General features: G+C 41.5%; 1 protein-coding gene across 1 annotated transcript in view; it reads right to left on the minus strand.

Moving 5' to 3' along the window:
- Window positions 1-20,391, minus strand: part of LOC129702489 (pneumococcal serine-rich repeat protein-like) — a 56,219-nt gene extending 35,828 nt beyond the window's left edge. The window contains exons 1-6 of the mRNA XM_055644215.1: window positions 13,674-20,391; window positions 13,210-13,274; window positions 12,847-13,107; window positions 10,241-10,353; window positions 8,647-8,866; window positions 5,987-6,124 (exon numbers count right to left, since the gene is read on the minus strand). Coding sequence (XP_055500190.1) covers window positions 5,987-6,124; window positions 8,647-8,866; window positions 10,241-10,353; window positions 12,847-13,107; window positions 13,210-13,274; window positions 13,674-20,041 — 7,165 coding nt within the window. The 5' untranslated portion in view covers window positions 20,042-20,391. The remainder of the gene's footprint in view (window positions 1-5,986; window positions 6,125-8,646; window positions 8,867-10,240; window positions 10,354-12,846; window positions 13,108-13,209; window positions 13,275-13,673) is intronic.
- Window positions 20,392-21,231: the final 840 nt, after the last annotated feature.

The raw sequence follows: 21,231 nt of genomic DNA on the forward strand, positions 1-21,231 counted from the left end.
CGGTGAGATCAGAGTTCACAGCCCTGATGGCCTGTGGCAAGAAACTCCATCTCATCCTCTATGTTTTCGCAGCACGACAGCGGAAGTGCTTGCCTGACTGTAGCAAGCACCTCCGTTGTTGGAGTGGTAGGGGTCCTTCAGAGATCTGTCAGTCCATTGCTGGGGTGGTAGGGGTCCTTCAGAGACCTCTGTCAGAGGTAGCGTTGGAAGCCAAAACGATAGTAGCATTTAAGAGGCTTTTATATGGGCACATGGATATACAGGGAATGGAGGTATAAGGATTACATGAAGTCAGAGGAGATTACTTTAACTTGACATCATGTTCGGCACAAACATTGTGGGCCAAAGGACCTTCTCATAAGCTGCACTGTTCAATGTTCTAATGTTCATGAATGGGTGCTGATGAATTGTTCCATAGGAATTATTTAGCTTCTCTTGCCTCCCACTTCTGTATTGGTTTTCAACTTGTTTCCTATTATGGATTTGTGATCTCTGATTGCTTCCTCATTTACAGCACAAAATTCACACATTCTAAGCATAAATTGGATAAACAAATTCCACTTTGATTGATATCTTTTGTTGTTCATGAAAATATTAAACCTGTATCTTTTTAGTGGCATTTAACTATTCAGCAGGGAAGACTATTGCATTTGAAATAGAGACTCTTGTAACTTTGAATTTGCTTAGCTGAAAACTGCTTTAAAAAAAGACTATGGGAATAACTCAGTGAGTCAAGATCAAGATTCAAGATTCAAGATTCAATTTATTTGTCATTTGGACCCCTTGAGGTCCAAACGAAATTACGTTTCTGCAGCCATACCTTACAAACAAATAGACCCAAGACACAACAACACAACATAATTTACATGAACATCCATCACATCGCTGTGATGGAAGGCCAAAAAAACTTATCTCTCCACTGCACTCTCTCCCTCTGATGTCAGAGTCAAAGTCAAAGCCCCCGGCTGGCGATGGCAATTGTCTCGCGGCCATTAAAGCCACGCCGGGTGGTGCAAGGTCGCACACCGGGTCTTGATGTTGGAGCCCCCGGCGTGCGCTCGCAGAGTCCCGCGGCCATTCCAAGCCGCGCGGGGCGGTGCTGTAAGGCCCCGCTCCAGGAGCTCTTCGACCCCGCAACTCGGGCGGGAGAAGTCGCGTTGCGGGAGCCCTGAAAAGCGGTCTCCCTCCAGGGACCCGCGGGCTCCCGGCGCCGCCGTCCGCCAGACCCGCAGTTGCAGCCTCTGAATCTCCGGAGGTCGGGCCGCAGCAGCAGCAGCGCTCCACCACCGCTCCACCCGCTCCGGACTCGGCCAGCTCCACGACGGTGAGGTGAGTCGTCGGCACCAGAGCCCCCGGTCTTTTCCTGTTGGAGGCCGCTCCTTGTTGCAGCCCCAACGACAACGGAGACCCGACAAAGAAAAGGTCGGGTCTCCCGTGCAGGGAGAGATTAAAAGTTACCCCCTCCCTCCCACCCCACCCCCACCCCCCCACACACACACCCCAACAAAAAATAACAAAAACTACATAAAAACATAGACAAAAAATAATAAAAACGTAGACGGGCTGCAGAGGCCGCTGCTGACGAGAGTCGCGCCGCCTACCGAGTCAGGCAGCACCTCTGGAGTACATGGATAGGCAATGTTAGGTTGGGACCCTTCTTGAGAGACGTTGCATCTTTTTTATAACTCAGCATCTGCAGTTACATGTTTTTACCAAATAATGCGTAATCTTCTTAGTTTTAATAAGCCCTCAGACCTCTTATCTCTCTTCGAACTATCTCTGCACTCTCTACACCCTTTTATTTCCAGTAACACCCAAATGAATCAAATAGTGACTATCGTATCAGAATTGCATTCTTCCTGTTAAACAATTGTCCAAAACTACACATTGGCAGACAACTAAAATCAGCATCATCCACACTTCAGCAATAACATCACTAATTCTTCTGAAATCTAATAACTAGATCAGACATGATTTACAGAGTAGATTCGATGAGCCGAATGGCCTAATTCTGCCCCGATGTCTATGTCTATGGATCTACTCAATTTCACATCACAGGGCAACCTCCCTCCCTGAATAATTAGTCCAATGAGCCCTCACGTACACCTTCACAAGGAAATGTGTACATCTTTAAGTTAGGAGACTAGCTCTAGGTAAGGACTTAACAAGGTCCAGGAAGAGTTTGTTATGCTTTATTACAATCGCTTTGAAATAAATACTGGTGTACAATTTAGGTCCAGGAGACTTTCATGGTTTTTGATACCTATTAAGCACCAATACCATTTCTGCAATAGTACGAGTACTTCTTACTCATCCGTTTCTAATAGTAAATTAATTCCTTATATTCATGACATCGTTGCTTCCTGCCATCATTAATTTTTAATGATTGCGGGAATCAAGGATGTAAAGAAAATTGACGTCAGAAATCTCCAGTCTGATGATTGTCATCTATCCAGAAGCTGCCTGGCCCACTGAATTACTCTGGCATTTGTTGTCCTTTTGTAAATCAGCATCTGCAGTTTGTTGTTTCAACAAATTAAGTTGTGTTCTAATTATCCTCAAACTCCATTTACTTCTCAATGTAAAATCTTATACTCACAAGAATAGTTGGTTTTCTTCTTCTCACTATGCCCATTGTGTTATTCTATCTTTTTTTTACACTGAGCGATTCCTGTCAACATTTTCCATCCTGGTTGTCAAATCTGCAGGTTAAATCCATTTACAATTCCTTTCAACTAGGTAATGCTCACGATTTTGTGTGACAGAGAATTAATGAGTTTCAGTAGTTCGTAAAATAGTTTGTTGAAAGCTTGGAAGAATGTGAGCCAGTGCTCAGAAAAAAAAAATCTAAACTCTAATATAAAGTGAGGAAGATAGAGAGACATTTTGCAGCGTCATAAACAGACACAAAGCACAATTTGTATTTAGTTTGTATAATTTATGTTAATCTATATTTTGTTTTCAGAATTAAAAATGTCGTCATCCCCAGCAAAATCTGAGGTGAATAGTTTCCCCGGTTGTTTTCTCTCTCCCTCTCATGAAACTGCTTCCTTCTCTTGCTTATTTTAAGTTTTAACTTTTGCCTGTATATGTAGCTGCTTACAGTTTTTGGGGCTAGCATGACACTATAAAGATTATTCTGCTCTCCCACAGGCTTCCTCATCTCTTTTTGTAACTTTAATATTTATATCTGACTATTTTCCGTATTTTCGTACATTAATACAAACTTTTCGTCTGGCCCAATGCAAAATCTCCCCAAGGTATGTCTACATTGTTCTCCTCCTCTCCCTGACAAGATCTCTGCATCTCCCTCTCCCTTGACTCTCAGCCTGAAGGACGGTATCGGCCCGAAATGTCACCCATTTCTTCCCTGCAGAGAGGCTGCCTGTCCTGCTGAGTTACTCCAACATTTTGTGTCTCTTCTTCTTTTAACAAACAAGTTCAAAGTCTCTCAGTAGCAACTCCACAGTGACGACCAACTTGGTTCTTGGTTCTTGGTTTCTTGGTACTCCAAAATATTCCAAATGGAATTTAAACTGGAGGTGGTGAAGGGAGGGCTTAAGCCAGAAAGGGTTATTGGGGAAAAAGAGCTACTTTAAATTTAGTTGCATCTGGTTGGGTAACTATAGTTGGGTGGAGATTATTCCATGCTTTAATTGTGCGGGGGAAGAACGAATTGCTGTATACATCTGTCTTTGTAGCTGGGATCACAAATTGGATCGAATGCCCTCGTCTGCTCCTAATTGGTTTGGGTTTGGTGTAGGTCTTGTAGTCTATGTCGAGCTGACCATTTAACATTTTGTAAAAACAGGTCAAACGGTGAGCTTCACATCTGTCTTAATTTTGCTTAATTTTGCTTTCACTCCTTCAAATTTAATCCATTCAATTTTTTTGACATTTCATTCACACAGTATGAGAAGAAGAATAAACATCTGAATTCTAGTTGGAAGCTCAAGGTAACATAACAATTACAAGTTTAAAAACTTACCAAAACATGCAATGATGAAACTAAAATGGAAATTCTGTATGGGCGTCATACTGCGATTGAAGCACTTCACTCACTGACTTACCACATTTAATGTTTAATGCATGAAGTCCTATTTAAAAGGTTCATAGATTACTTCATGCGTCATGACAGCTATTTTGGAAACTGTGGATGAGGCATTACGTCCTGGATATCGTAATAATGTTGATAAGAAGTAGAACCTGTTTTATCATTGGAGCAATGGAGAGGGGATAGGTTAGCATTCTGAAATCTGCCCATTTCATGGTCCATCAGACATGAAAGAACCTCTACAGAAGAGCACAGCCTCATTGTTTTGGTAATGCCCCAGAGATTGCACGCACATGTGCCTATTTTGCATGTTTATGTATTCAGCACAACAAAAATAAGTATTGTAAAACCGCTGGGCTGCCAAGAAATCAGGTATGTTTACATGTCCAGCCCCAGATTCCTTCCCTTCCCTTTGTACATTATGTTGATCATTTGTCATTTGGCTCGGTGTCAGTTATATTATTATACAGTTGGGACTTACGCAGTGTGTACATCCTCTCGCAGCCAAATTCAGAGATATGCACGAGGTGATAGATAGGGTGCTTATCAATTCATATGGAGCACAATCTATAAAGTGGACAAGAAGTCTCCAATTGGAACGGATGAGAAATCGTCCCTCCTGGATGCAATTGACATAGCACAAGGGCGTGAAGCTACAGACAGGGAAATGTCTCTGAAGTCTCATGCAGGCAAGAAAGTGGACACAGTAAAGGCCCATACACAATATAGACCCAAACGTCCAAGATCTGAGAAGATGTTTCTAACACCAACCAAAGCTGAACAGCAAATGTGCAGGAATTGTGGCAGATTGCATGGGTTCAGTGATAAAACCAACTACCCAGCCACTTGTTGGAAGAGTGAAAAGCAGAGCCACTGGCAGTCAGTCTGTAGAGTCAGGCACAAACCACAGCATCAAAGAACAAAAAGGGGCTAAAATGTGCACTCACAAGAATAACACAATGGCGATTTCCTGGAGCTCAACGTGGGGTCATTTCAAACCTCCCTCTTCCTATCTTTTTAAGTGCCTTTGTTTGGATCTCCATGCTCTGAGGGCTTGTCCAAAACGCTCTCCACCAACAGAGACCAAGCCTGTAAATCTGACTGATCTCTGGGTAGGGAACGCTTTGTGATAAAAATTCACTAACTGTGAAGTGAAGGCCGCACAGCACCAGAATCTCTGTACAAAATTCCCATTCCCTTCACCTTCCATCGTTGTAAGTGCTCATGTCTGTTTACCAGAAAATCATGCCTTACAAGTGTGAGGTTTTATGGTATTTGGGAATAACTGCTTCATGGTTGAATAGAACAACATTAGCAACATTTTGTAAGCAGCTATCTTCCATTAACAACATTGTGGCATCATTAATAACCAATAAATCGTTTGATTTGAGATTACCGTAAGCAGATTCTGATCCAATATCATTTCTCTGGCTGTTTAAGTAGTTGTTAATTTATTTATTTCTAAGAGATTATACGGGTTACAATAGCAGAGGAAGGAACAGAAACAGACAAATTTACCATTTAATGTCACAAAGGATCATTTTGAACTGCTCCTGGTTCTACTCCCTTCCTATCCCATGACTTTGTGTTTCTGATTTTTACCTAAGCACTATGTTCTTGGGTTTGTGAGTGTAAGGTGAAGTTTTAAAGTATTTTAAAATTCCTGCTTTATGCTTGAATAGAACAAAGTTAGTAACATTTTGTAAGCAACTCTCTCTCTAACACAACACAGTAGCATCATTAATAACCAATATTTTTTTAAATTTCAGATAACCATAAGCATGGTCTTTCTGGTTGTTTAAGAATCAGAACATGTATTGTATCCCATATAGACACTCGTCAACATCTGCAACAAGAATTAAAGTGATCAACTAGGTCAACTCCCTCCTTCACTCCATGTTAGAATGGTGTTAATCTCGGGCAGTTTCTTACCTTCACACACTCGGCCTGGAACATTGGGACTTGGGTCTCTGAATCCAACATTGCACTGGCAGGTATAGGTTTCATTGAGCGTGATACAAGTCCCATCACCTGAACAATCATTCAGCCCAGTCTGACAGCTGTCTACCACTGTAATGATAACAACACAACAACAAGTGTTACAAAGTGTTCAAGAAGGAACTGCAGATGCTGGAAGATCGAAGGTACACAAAATTGCTGGAGAAACTCAGCGGGTGCAGCAGCATCTATGGAGCGAAGAAAATAGGCGACGTTTCGGGCCGAAACCCAAGTGTTACAAAATGGATTCTGATTCTGATTGGAATTTGTACTCCCACCCAAAATTAATAGAATATACGTTTGAGTCTTCATTATATAATCTTGTATTGTTTGACACTTCAGACCAAGGCAGAAGGAGGTCTGCCAGAGATGGAGACTTTCAGAAACGAGGTTCAATCAAACTTTATTCTCAATTTGTTACAAAAATCACATGACACCATTCAGAGAAGAACAGATTATCATAAAAATGCAAAACCAAAAAAGACATGGAATAATTTCTTAAGATCAAGGACGGAAAAATAGCAACATTCAACATGCCAGATGCCTAATTGAGCTGACTTGAGTCGTGCAAACAAATTGTTAGAAGACTACAGGACTGTTAGAGGGGATGCAGAAATAATTCATCTGTTTGGATAAGGCTGGTGTTCTATGCAGGAAATAGTTTAATGGAGTAGATATTTCTAGTTGCAGAGGGTATGGTGGGGTAGGCAGATGGGATAGGAATAGGGTTCTCATACAAGAAGTTCAGTAATGCATTTAATAGAACACTGCAGAAAACACCAGAGAATGGTTAGAATATGGAACTGGTTATCATGTAGAGTGGATGAGGGCATAAGATTCATCAATTCATAGAGTTATGCAGCACTGAAACAGCCCCTTGGCACGAAGAATCCATGCCAACCAAGGCACCTTCCTGAGGTAATTCTCTCTTGCCTGTTTTACCCAGATCCCTCTAAATCGGTCTTATCCATATCTGTCTAAATATTTTTTAAACATTATACATACATTATACGGGGAGGAGGAGGAGCCATCTTGGGGAACGGCTGCTAACCAGCAGCCGTCCGTTTAATTATTTTTTTTTTCAGTTTTTAGTTAGTTTTGTTCGTCGTTTTTTCGGAGAAATGGACTTCTTATTGTGGGGGAAAGGAGGTAACCTTACTTCTAGGTCCCTACTTGGTCGGAGAGGCAGCTTTTTCTCCGGGCTGCCCCGTCGACCCGTCCTCGTGGCCTACCAGCGGGCTTGGAGCACCGTTCCCTGGTGGGGACCGCCCAGCACCTCGGCTTCGGTGGCGGCACAGCGCTGGAGCGCCATCGCAGAGCAGAGCGGGCGATGCCTTGTCTGGGTCGCCGCGCTGGATCGACGTGCTGGAGCTCCGGTGTGCTGGACCGCCGAGAGCAACACCTCCGGGCTGCGGGTCTGCGGAGCGGAGCGGGCGGCGCCGACATTACCATCGGGAGTCTGGGAGCTCCAACTCGGTGCATCCTTGTCGGCTTCGGGAGCCGACAATCCCCTGCTAGGAAGCGGCCGTTCCAGGTGACCCAGCCGCTGTGAGGACTCTCCCGACGCTGGGGCAAGACCACCCGGCTAAAACGGCCAGGAACATCGGGCCTCCGTTGAGGCAACAGCGGTGGCCTTAATAGGCCTGACTTTTGAGAGAACTGGGGTTGAGGACTGGACTTTTGTGCCTTCCCCCACAGTGGTAACCACTGTGGGGGGATGATTTTTCTGTGTGTAAGGTACTTTGTTAGTCTGTGTCCAAGATGGCTGTCGGAAGAGAGAGTGGACGCTGGCGCGCTTTAGCTGCCGCTGCTCTCTCTTCACATTGTGTGTTTTTTTGATTTTTTGATTTTGTGTCTTTGGAACGATTTCTATCTTTAATTTGTGTATTGATGATGTCCTTATTATTTATTTTTCTCCGACTATATGTTTTTTTTGTCTTCTGTTTAATCTTTGTAAGGTGACCTTGAGATTTGAAAGGCGCCCAAAAATAAAATTTATTATTATTATTATTATTATTATTATTATTATTATTATACCCATCATTACTATTTCCTCTGTTGGCTCATTCCATCTACCTATCACCATCTGTGCGGAAGACTTGCCTCTAATGGTCCCTTTAAATATTTCCTCTTTCACAAAACTATACCTTAGTTTTAGACTCCCCTGGACTCGAAAAAAATCCACCTTATCAATGCTCCTCATGATTTTATAAACCGCCCATCGGTCACTCCTCATCCTGCTTCACCCAAGGGAACACCCAACTTATGTGGACTCTTCTTATAATTTAAGATCTCAAATCCCTGCAACATCTTCGTGAATATATTGTTGACCCTCTCTTGCTCCAACACATCTCCCCCTATAGTATGACAGCCAAAACTAAGCACAAGATTCCAGGTGCAGTCTCACCAAAGCATTATACAGCTGTGAAATTGTCCCAACGCTTGTACTCGATGCCTTTACATTGAAGGGAAAGCCAAATAGACAATAACCATGGTGGTGTCCTGTATTAACATTTAAAAAAAATCCAAGATATATATTTTTCCAAATATTTACAAAGTAATATAAAGCCAGTGCTTGTCTTGGAGTTCCTTACCTGTGAAACTTGTGCTTTGAAGATCTACAACAAACTGTTGACTATTGTTTAAGGATTCAATAATTGTCCCTTGGACTTCTGGCGTAGTGATTGTCAGATTAGTTGAAACTGCAAATGTAAAATTTACAACCACGCTCCCTTCTGAAATATTATCAACAGTCAATCTCGTTTCTCCATTTTTCACATAATTCTGAACATCTGGAGGAAGACCATTTTCCACCTGGAAAGATAAACATAGAATTTCTTTTAATATTTATTAAGCAGAATTCTATTTTAAACATCAATCTAATTTTTCTCAGAGTTCTGTGAGAATCAGTAAAAGACATTCGCCAAGGAAATTGAATTATATAAATTCATTGTTTTTATAGTCTACGTGATGTAATTATGCCTCTGGTTTGATGCTTGTGTGATGCATAAACTTGGCCTGTAGATTGGAAATTGAAGTGGCATCACTCCCTCTTCTCCTCTCTCCCATCAGGCAAAAGGTATAGGTGTGTTAAAATGCACACCTCCAGATTCAGGGACAGTTCCTTCCCAGCTATTATCAGGCAACTGAACTATCGTACCTCAACTAGAGTGCAGTCCTGATCTGCTATCTATCTTTGATCAGACTTTACTGGCTTTATCTTGCACTAAACATTATTCGTGTTATTCCCTTAATCATATATGTTATGCGTGTTATTCCCTTAATCATATATGTTTGATAGCACACATAAACAACGGTTTTCAATGCACCATGGAACAATTGACAATATAGGACACCTAAACCTGAACCTAAAAAACAGATTCTTCAATCCATTGACTCCTTGTTGAGCATCAAGCAGCCATTTACCTCAATCCTGCAGTAATTATATTTTAATTCTTCCCATCAATTCCACCCAGATTTTACCGCTCACCTCGTCACTCAGGGCAATCTACAGTGCACAATGAATCCATCAACCTTCACATCTTTGGGGGTGTGGAGCAATCCCAAGGAGATCAAACTACACACATATGGTACCCATTGTCAGGATTAAATCCAGGTCCTTGAAGCTGTGAGACAGCGATCTATCAGTTGCATTCCTGAACCGTCAAAAGGTAGATGTAATCACATAACAAATCGATACAAACTGCTGTTGTAACTCAGCGGGTTAGGCAGCACCTCTGTAGGTCACCCATCCTTTATCTCCGGAGATGCTGCCCGTCCCGCAGAGATACCCCAACACTTTGTTTAAGAAGGAACTGCAGATGTTGGAAAATCGAAGGGAGACAAAAATGCTGGAGAAACTCAGCGGGTGAGGCGGCATCTTCGAGCATCTATGCAGCGAAGGAAATAGGCAACTTTTCGGGCCGAGACCCTTCTTCAGACCCTTTACTCCAGCACTTTGGTATCTTACGTCTATCTTTGGTCTAAACCAGCAACTGCAGTTCTTTGTTTCTAAACACAACAAATAGATCAGAGCGATTTTGAAGGCAGATGACCAACATTCAAACGACCATTAAATCCTTTGAATTTGACCTGAAAATTATGCAGAATGTCTGAAGGGTGGAGTTTATTTGGTCTCAGCACTCTGTGCTTTAACATCTGTCTCACAACATTAATAAATGGACTTACTTCTTGAGTGAAGTTATTGGAAAATTCTTTGAATTCCTTGCTGGTTTTGTTTTGAAATGCATCAATGTAGTTTTTATTTGTTAATCTCGTTGTCCCTTTCATTACTCTGCCAGCTATGGAGAGAAAAACAGATACTTCAGAGACAAATAGGCCACTATATTTGGGTATTTAATTTTGCAGACCATAGAGGTACCCCCCCCCCTTAAACCAAATCGCCCAAAATGCAAATTTTAACCACACTTAGTTTGAGACAGAATTTTACCTTTTGAATGTTCGAAAAACATAAATCTACATTTAAGTAGTCAGGAAGGTATTGGAGTAGGAGCTTCAGCTGCAATTCAACATGTTTATGAGGGTGTGGCCAGGACTCAAAAATCATGAGAGGAATAGATTGGGTAGCAGTAGACAACGAACTGCATTTCATTGTCTACTGCATTTCGTTGTCTCTGTACTGTACACTGCACAATGACAATAAAGTTTGAATCTGAAAAAAAATAATCTGAATCTGAGATGTACTGAGTCTCTTCACCAGAGTAGGGGAATCGAGAACCAGAGGACATACGGAACGAGCTGCCAGAGGAGGTGACACAGATACTATCACAATGTTTAAGAAACAATTAGACAGGTACATGGATAGGACAGGTTTAGAGGGATATGGACAAAACGCAGGCAGGTTTGGACTAGTGTAGATGGGACATGTTAGTCGGTGTGGGCAAGTTGGGCCAAAGGGCCTGTTTCCACACTGAATTACTCTATGATTCCATGAGTCTAGTGACAGGAATGTTAAAATAAATAGGGAACTTGTTCACATCTATGAATATATTTGCTCTTGGTCTTAAAGTAAGTCTGCTTTACCATGCATCAAGATCGTGGCTGATCTATCTCTATGTCAACTCTTATCCCCATTTTCCTTGCTTCCTTTAATATCTACAAACTTATAGCTTGTATTTTCAGGAATCTGACTGAGTTTTCACAGATAAAATTCTTTGGTTATAAATTCCAAAAGTTTGCCACTCTCCGAATGAAGACGTTTCTTCATGTCTCAATCTTAAATAGCCTACTTCCTTATACTCAAACTGTGTCCCCTCTTCCTCGATTCAATTCTATTCCTATCCCATCGGAGAGAACATTTTGTGCAGCTGGTCCAGTCGTTCAGAAATTTGTATGCTTCCATCTGAGTTCTTCCCGTTCTATTAAACTCTAAAGAATACAGAATCAGTCTACACAATCTCAACAAGTGCAACAAGTCTTTCTTGTAATCAACCCCTCTTGTGGGGTGGGAGATTGCAACCTTCACGAGGTCAAGTCAAGTTTATTCGTCACATACACATACGAGATGAGCAGTGAAATGAAAGGTCCGCCCTGTTCAACGAATGCAATCAACCTGGAGTGCACAATCAAATAAGATCTAGATGTCCTCCAACTTTAGGCTGTGCACGCCACACGCAAGAAGAAGAATCCTTCTTATAATAAAGACTAACATACCATTTGTCCTCCCAACCTCCAAGATAGCCATTAATGACATGTAAAAGCATATCGAAGCCCCGTTGAATATCAACACCACACAATCTCTCATTAGTTAATAAATAGTTTGCTTATTTGCTCAGTTGCTCTTATTACTGTTGTGCACATTATATCCTGTTGTTATGTAGTTGCCTACTCACGAAACTAAACTTGCTCTATCAGGCCCATCACTTCACCCAACAAAATGTGTAATGACCTAATCTGAGGAAAGACATTCTTGCCCTAATCCGAGGAAAGACATTCTTGCCCTAATCTGAGGAAAGACATTCTTGCCCTAATCTGAGGAAAGACATTCTTGCCCTAATCTGAGAGGAAAGACATTCTTGCCCTAATCTGAGGAAAGACATTCTTGCCCTAATCTGAGGAAAGACATTCTTGCCCTAATCTGAGGAAAGACATTCTTGCCGTAGAGGGAGTACAGAGAAGGTTCACCAGACTGATTCCTGGGATGTCAGGACTTTCATATGAAGAAAGACTGGATAGGCTCGGCTTGTACTCGCTGGAATTTAGAAGATTGAGGAGGGATCTTATAGAAACTTACAAAATTCTTAAGCGGTTGGACAGGGTAGATGCAGGAAGATTGTTCCCGATGTTGGGGAAGTCCAGAACAAGGGGTCACAGTTTAAGGATAAGGGGGAAATCTTTTAGGACCGATAGGAGAAACACATTTTTCACACAGAGAGTGGTGAATCTGTGGAATTCTCTGCCACAGAAGGTATTTGAGGCCAGTTCATTGACTATATTTAAGAGGGAGTTAGATGTGGCCCTTGTGGCTAAAGGGATCAGGGGGTATGGAGAGAAGGCAGGTACAGGATATTGAGTTGGATAATCAGCCATGATCACATTGAATGGCGGTGCAGGCTCGAAGGGCCAAATGGCCTACTCCTGCATCTATTTTCTATGTTTCTATGTTTCTATGTTAAGTGCAAAGCACTTCTTTCTTAAATTAAAAAAATATTTTGGTTTGAACTTGCAACCTAACCAAGCAATATGAAACAACCAATCATGCCTTTAGCTGCCATTTTTGTACCAAAGATACACTCTATGAAGAGTAACAGTGATATTGTACCTGTGAAACATACCTGTTCGGAAATGCCATGAAACTGTAGACTTTTCACCACAAGTTGATGTTGATACAGAAATCACATAGTTAACCGAAACTTCAAGAGAGGTAAACCTTATTGTACTTTGCCCAGTTGAAAAAGTTTCCACTATTTTATTGTCCTTCTTTATACTGAAAGTATATGTGGCCTTAAATGCACTGTTTAAGCCAACCTCTAAGCGAACCTGAATTGATTGACTTTCCACCACAATGGGAACAATACGAATGATCTTCAGTGGCTCTGCAGAAAAGAGAGCATTGTTTCAATTAAGCATTAGCATCTCAGTTATTGTATTCCTGAACAGCTCTCTTATAAATACATTAACATTTCTCTACAAATCACCTTGCTGGTACTGGAGAGACGGCACTAGCAATGAATGAGTTTTGTACACACTGCACTGAATTTTCCTGTTACATTAAAGTCAATTATCAATATATATCAATTTTAGGGGATTCCATTACATTTTGGTCTCACATTTATCGTAAATTTTATTGCACAGTTTTGCCACCAAGAAAAATGCTTTCTGTACTTTAAAAAAAACCCCACTATCAATCATCTAAACATCAAAATCAAAGATAAAATTTGCTGTCTTGCATTAAATAAAAAATGGTGGCAATTATTTACCAGTAAGTGAATTAAGGTTTCACATCCACAGAAGGGCAAAATTGTTCAGAATTTAATCTCATGTATTTTCCCAACACTTCTACCAGAAAAAAAAGTTGCTCGTCTAAATAGTTGTATAGTATTACGTCAGTCATCTCAAATCGTGGCATAGATACAGTTTTCAATGTAAAATTAGGTTTTACGTATTAGTAAATAATGGAGAATTGGTATGTATGGGGGAGGGGAGATTGTGGCAATAAGGCTCGAGTAACTTACCGCATGTGGTGGTGGGAGCAGCCACGGTGGTGGCTGTTGTTCCAGGTCTGTTGGTCATGTTGGTTGTTGTAGGACTGATACTGCTGGCAGTTGTAGGAGTGGTGGTACTGGTGGTTGTAGTAGGACTGTTGGTGCTGGCAGCTGTAGGACCAACGACGCTGGTATTTGCTGTAGGATTGGTGGTGCTGATGAGGATAGTTGTTGCAGGACTAGTGGTTGTTCCTGCAATTGATTCAGTTGTTGCACTGGATGTTGATTCCGTGGTTCCAATGCGTGATTCAGTTGTTGCACTGGAGTTTGCTACAGTTGTTCCTGTGCCTGACTGGGCTGTCGCATTGGTTTCTGTAGTTCCTGTGTTGGAGCCTGTCGTAGCACTGGGCATCGATTCATCTGTTTGTGTATTTGATTCAGTATTTGATTCAGTACTTGGACTGGTTGTTGGTTCTATTGTTGCTGTGCTTGATTCAGTTGTTGCACTGGCTGATGATTGATCTGTTCCTGTGTTTGATTCATTTACTGGAGTTACTGTTGGTTGAACTGTCCCTGTGTTGAATTCAATTGTGGCACTGGATATGGACCGAGTTGTAGTTGTGTTGGATTCAGTTGTGGCACTGGATATTGATATAGCTGTTCTTGTATTTAATTCAGTTGTTCCACTGGATACTGATTCAGCTGATGCAGTGTTTGATTCAGTTGTTCCTGTTATTGATTCAGTTGCTGCACTTGGTTTTGATGTAGCTGTTTCTGTGTTTGATTCTGTTGTTTCACTGGAAGCCAATTCAGTTGATCCTGTGTTAGATTCAGTAATTGCACTGGATGTGGATTCTGCTGTTGCTGTGCTTGACTCAGTTGTCACACTGGATGTCGATGTAGCTGTTCCAGTGTTTGTTTCAGAAGTTTCCTTTGTTAGTTCTGTTATCACAATGTTTGATTCACTTGTTGCACCTGATGTTGGTAAAGATGTTCCTGCAGTTAATTCACTTGTTTTACTCAATGTTGATTGAGCTGTTCCTGTATTGGACTCTATTGTTGCACTTGATGCTGTTCCAGTGTTTGATTCAGTTGTTGTGCTGGAAATTGTACCTGTATTGGTATCTGTTGTTGCAGTGCTTGTTTGTTCACCTGTGGTTACAGTGTTTGTTTCATTTGTTACACTGGATATTGGTACCGGTGTTTCTGTGGATAATTCACTTGTTTTACTCAATGTTGATTGAACTGTTCCTGTGCTGGATTCTATTGTTGCACTGGATGCTGATTCAGTTGTTGCTGTGATTGATTGAGTTGTTGCACTGGATATTGATTCTGATGTTCCCATATTGGTTTCATCTGTTGCACTGAATGTTAATTCTGTTGTAACACTGGACGTTGATTCAGTTGTCATGCTTGATGTTTGTTCCGATGTTCCTGTGATTGTTTCAGTTGTTTTACTCAATGTTGATTGAGCTGTTCCTGTACTGGATTCTATTGTTGCACTGGATGCTGTTTCAGCTGTTCCAGTGTTTGATTCAGTTGTTGTGCTGGAAATTGTTCCTGTATTGTTATCTGTTGTTGCAGTAATTGTTGGTTCATCTGTTCTTGTGTTTGATTCGGTTGTTGCACTTGAAATTGATTCTTGGGTTTCACTGGATGCCAATTCGGTTCCCGTATTGGTTTCTGCTGCTGCACTGGATGTTGGTTCACCTGTTCCAGTGTTTGATTCAGTAGTTGTACCGGCTGTCGATTCTGTTGTTGCTGTGGTTGATTCCGTTGTCACACTGGATATTGCTTCAGTTGTTGCTCTGGATAGGGTTTCAGTTGTTGTGCGTGGAGTTAATTCTGTTGTTGAACTGGGTGTTGATTCACGTGTTCCTGTGTTTGATTCAGTCATTGTACTGCTCATCAGTTCTGTTGTTCCTGAGTTGGGTTCTGTTGTTGCACTGTTGGTTGATTCACCCGTTGCTGGGTTTAATGCAGTAGTTGCACTGGATGTTGATTCAACTGTTCCTGTTATTGATTCAGTTGCTGCACTGTTTGCTGTTGTTGCTGTTTCTGTGCTTGTTTCAGTTTTTGAAGTGGATACTGAATCAACCATCCCTGTAACTGATTCAGTTGTTGCACTGGATATTTGTACAGTTATTGCACTGGATGTTGATTCAGCTGTTGCGCTGGGTGCTGATTCAGTTTGCACACTGGATGTTGATTCAGTGGTCACACTGGATATTGGTTCAGCGGTTGCACTGGATACGGATTCCGTTGTCACACTGTATATTGGTTCAGCGGTTGTACTGGATGTTGATTCAGTGGTCACACTGTATATTGGTTCCACTGTTGCGCTGGGTGTCAATTTTGTTGTTCCTGTGCTTAATGAAATGGTTGCACTGGATGCTGATTGTGGTGTTGCACCAGATATTGATTCTGCTGTTCCAGTGTTTGATTCCGTCATTGCACTGGATGTGGATTCTGTTGTTGCAGTGTTTGATCCATTTGTTGCACTGGATGCTGTCAAAGCTGCTTCTGTGTTTGAATCAATTGTGATACTGGATGGTGATTCAGATGTCCCTGTGTTTGAGTTAGCTGTTGCACTGGACATTAATTCTATTGTTGCTGTGTTTGATTCACTTGTTGTTGTGCTGGATATTGATACAATTGTCCTCATATTGGTTTCCGCTGTTGCAATGGATGTTGATTCACCTGTTCCTGTGTTTAACACAGTAATTGCACTGGAGGGTGTTTTTGTTGCTGCACTGGGTATTGATTCCATTGTCACACTTGCTGATTGTTCCGTTGATCCCGCGACTGTTTCACCTGTTTTACTCAATGTTGATTGAGCTGTTCCTGTGCTGGATTCTATTGTTGCGCTGGATGCTGTTTCAGCTGTTCCAGTGTTTGATTTAGTTGTTGTGCTGGATATTGGATCAGTTGTTCCCGTATTGGCTTCTGTCATTACAGTGGTTGTTGGTTCACCCGTTCTTGTGTTTGATTCAGTTGCACTGGAAATTGATTCTGTAGTTGCTGTGGTTGATTCAGTTGTCACACTGTTTTTCGATTCAGCTGTTGCTGTGTTTACTGCAGTAATCGCACTTGCTGTTGATTCTGTTATTGTTGTGTTTGATTGAGTTGCTGCATTGGATGTATCTGTTCCAGTGTTTGTTTCGGAAGTTGCCCTTGTTGTTAGTTGTGTTGTCACAGTGTTTGATTCACTTGTTGCACTGGATATTGGTACCGGTGTTTCTGTGGATAATTCACTTGTTTTACTTAATGTTGATTGAACTGTTCCTGTGCTGGATTCTATTGTTGCACTGGATGCTGATTCAGTTGTTCCAGTATTGGTTTCAGCTGTTGCACTGAATGTTAATTCTGTTGTAACACTGGACGTTGATTCCGTTGTTGCGTGGGATGTTGATTCTGTTGTCCCTGTGTTTAAAGCATTAGTTGCAGTGGAGATTGATTCAGTTGTTGCACTGGACATTGATTTCATTGTCATGCTTGATGTTAGTTCCGATGTTGCTGTGATTGTTTCCGTTGTTTTACTCAATGTTGATTGAGCTGTTCCTGTACTGGATTCTATTGTTGCACTGGATGCTGTTTCAGCTGTTCCAGTGTTTGATTCAGTTGTTGTGATGGAAATTGTTCCTGTATTGTTATCTGTTGTTGCAGTAATTGTTGGTTCATCTGTTCTTGTGTTTGATTCGGTTGTTGCACTTGAAATTGATTCTTGGGTTTCACTGGATGCCAATTCGGTTCCCGTATTGGTTTCTGCTGCTGCACTGGATGTTGGTTCACCTGTTCCAGTGTTTGATTCAGTCGTTGTACCGGCTGTCGATTCTGTTGTTGCTGTGGTTGATTCCGTTGTCACACTGGATATTGCTTCAGTTGTTGCTCTGGATAGGGTTTCAGTTGTTGTGCGGGATGTTAATTCTGTTGTTGAACTGGGTGTGGATTCACGTGTTCCTGTGTTTGATTCAGTCATTGTACTGCTCATCAGTTCTGTTGTTCCTGAGTTGGGTTCTGTTGTAGCACTGTTGGTTGATTCACCCGTTGCTGGGTTTAATGCAGTAGTTGCACTGGATGTTGATTCAACTGTTCCTGTTATTGATTCAGTTGCTGCACTGTTTGCTGTTGTTGCTGTTTCTGTGCTTGTTTCAGTTTTTGGAGTGGATACTGAATCAACCATCCCTGTAACTGATTCAGTTGTTGCACTGGATATTTGTACAGTTATTGCACTGGATGTTGATTCAGCTGTTGCGCTGGGTGCTGATTCAGTTTGCACACTGGATGTTGATTCAGTTTGCACACTGGATATTGGTTCAGCGGTTGCACTGGATACGGATTCCGTTGTCACACTGTATATAGGTTCCACTGTTGCGCTGGGTGTCAATTTTGTTGTTCCTGTGCTTAATGAAATGGTTGCACTGGATGCTGATTGTGGTGTTGCACCAGATATTGATTCTGCTGTTCCAGTGGTTGATTCTGTCATTGCACTGGATGTGGATTCTGTTGTTACAGTGTTTGATCCATTTGTTGCACTGGATGCTGTCAAAGCTGCTTCTGTGTTTGAATCAATTGTGATACTGGATGGTGATTCAGATGTCCCTGTGTTTGAGTTAGCTGTTGCACTGGACATTAATTCTATTGTTGCTGTGTTTGATTCACTTGTTGTTGTGCTGGATATTGATACAATTGTCCTCATATTGGTTTCCGCTGTTGCAATGGATGTTGCTTCACCTGTTCCTGTGTTTAACACAGTAATTGCACTGGAGGGTGTTTTTGTTGCTGCACTGGGTATTGATTCCATTGTCACACTTGCTGATTGTTCCGTTGATCCTGCGACTGTTTCACCTGTCTTACTCAATGTTGATTGAGCTGTTCCTGTGCTGGATTCTATTGTTGCGCTGGATGCTGTTTCAGCTGTTCGAGTGTTTGATTCAGTTGGTGTGCTGGATATTGGATCAGTTGTTCCCGTATTGGCTTCTGTCATTACAGTGGTTGTTGGTTCACCCGTTCTTGTGTTTGATTCAGTTGCACTGGAAATTGATTCTGTAGTTGCTGTGGTTGATTCAGTTGTCACACTGTTTTTCGATTCAGCTGTTGCTGTGTTTACTGCAGTAATCGCACTTGCTGTTGATTCTGTTATTGTTGTGTTTGATTGAGTTGCTGCATTGGATGTATCTGTTCCAGTGTTTGTTTCAGAAGTTGCCCTTGTTGTTAGTTGTGTGGTTACAGTGTTTGATTCACTTGTTGCACTGGATATTGGTACCGGTATTTCTGTGGATAATTCACTTGTTTTACTTAATGTTGATTGAACTGTTCCTGTGCTGGATTCTATTGTTGCACTGGATGCTGATTCAGTTGTTGCTGTGATTGATTGAGTTGTTGCACTGGTTATTGATTCTGTTGTTCCCGTATTGGTTTCAGCTGTTGCACTGAATGTTAATTCTGTTGTAACACTGGACGTTGATTCAGTTGTCATGCTTGATGTTTGTTCCAATGTCCCTGTGTTTGACTTAGCTGTTGCACTGGACATTAATTCTATTGTTGCTGTGTTTGATTCACTCGTTGCACTGGAATTTGGTGAATCTGTGTTGGATTCTGTTGTTGTTGTTGTTGTTGTTGCACTGGATGTTGACTCAGTCGGTCCTGTCTTTGATTCTGTTGTTTCATTGGTTGCAGATTCAGTTGTTTGTGTGTCTAAATCAGTTGTTGCTCTCAATGTTGGTTGAGCCGTTTCCGTGCTGGGTCCTGTTATTGCACTGGATATTGGTTCATTTGTTGCTGTGTTTGATTCAGTCATTATACTGGTTGATGCTTCTATTGTTCCTGTGATGTTTCCTGTGTTGTATCCTGTTGTCGCACTGTTTGTTGATTCAGGTGTTCCTGTGTTGAATGCAATAGTTGTACTGGAAATTGATCCAGTTGTTGAACTGAATACTGATTTGTCAGTTCCCGTATTAGTTTTTGCTCTTGCACTGGATGTTGGTTCAGCTGTGCCCGCCTTTAATGCAGTGGTTGCACTGGAAATTGATTCTGTTGTTGCAGTGTTTGAATCATTCGTCCCACTGGATGATGGTTCTATCATTGCACTGGATGGTGACCCTGCTATTCCTGTATTTGATTCTGTTGTCTCACTCTTTGCCAATTCAGTTGTTTTGGAATCAGTCATTGCACTGGTTGTCGAATCTGTTGCTTTTCTTGATCCCATTGTTGCAATGGATGCTGCTGTACCTGAGCTTATGTCAGTTGTTGTACTGGACACCGGAGTCATAAGGTATGGTGTTGTCACTGTAAATTCAGTTGCAAAAGGAGAAAGTTTAATCATTGCATCAATGATTCTGAGACAGGTATTGATTCTCAATTTGACTATGACACATTTGCCTCCCTCTTATTATTGTTGCAATATTAGTCTCTCCTTGTTGCTCTTTCCCATATCACCTCTAGGGTATCATAACTGTTATGAAAGACCAGTTTCGAATCGGTTTTCCAGCACCATCTGTGGTAAATAAGGATTATGGTTTGCCACTGAAGCACTGTAATGGCCTATGACAACCGTTAAAGGTTTTACCTCTACTTTCCCACCCCCGGGCACCCTTCCACCTACACCCCTCTCTCTTCCGTTACATTTCATGCCTCTTTTCTCTTATCTGACATGCTTTTGTCTCGTTTTCATCTCTAGCCTTTCTCCACCCATCTGCCAGTCAAAACCCTTCTCACCTGTATCCATCTATCACTTGCCAGACTTTGTCTGGCCCCCATCTCTTTCCCAGCTTTCTATCCCACCATTGTAATCTGTCCACAGAAGGGTCCTGAGCCAAAAAGGTCACCTTTCCATTCCTTCCACTGATGCTGCCTGATCCGCTGAGTTCCTCCAGCACTTTGTGTTTGGTTGCACTAAAAATATTTGCCCAACATATGACCTGGGATCACCGTGTCTGTCACAAGGCAAATGCTAAGATTACATTTTAATTATCTGCATGTGAAGCTGACATATTGGACATGGAACATTCAGAACAACAACCAACTAATTTCTCTAATGTAGCAAATATATCAATTTTTTTCAGTACTGGCAGTCAGTCACACATCCAATACCATAGTCACATGGTCAAACCGTACTCACAATACAAACTATAACATTTCCAATCAAAACCGAGCAGAGTATTAAATGTCTTCAATGTTTCTATTATGAAATCTTACTTATGTAGTTTAAATTCATTTGTTGCTTTTTTTTAAATTATTTAATGGACCTTAAATGTTCTTTTCACTGAAATTCTCCTGCCTTTAGCCTCAATTTTCGATTTAACTTTTAAACTATTTTTGTTTCTATCCTGACTATGACGCTGATTGTGATGGAAGATTAAAATGTCTCAGTGTAGAAATACTTTAACTTCACCTCTGTAGAAAAGGAGATAACAAAGCATCGGAAATGCCCTCATTCTTCAGGGAATGGGGGTTCCCCTCCCCTACTATGGAAACATAGAAAATAGGTGCAGGAGTAGGCTATTCGGCCCTTCG

Source organism: Leucoraja erinacea, chromosome 13 (assembly GCF_028641065.1).
Source record: "Leucoraja erinacea ecotype New England chromosome 13, Leri_hhj_1, whole genome shotgun sequence".
NCBI classification, from domain to species: domain Eukaryota; kingdom Metazoa; phylum Chordata; class Chondrichthyes; order Rajiformes; family Rajidae; genus Leucoraja; species Leucoraja erinaceus.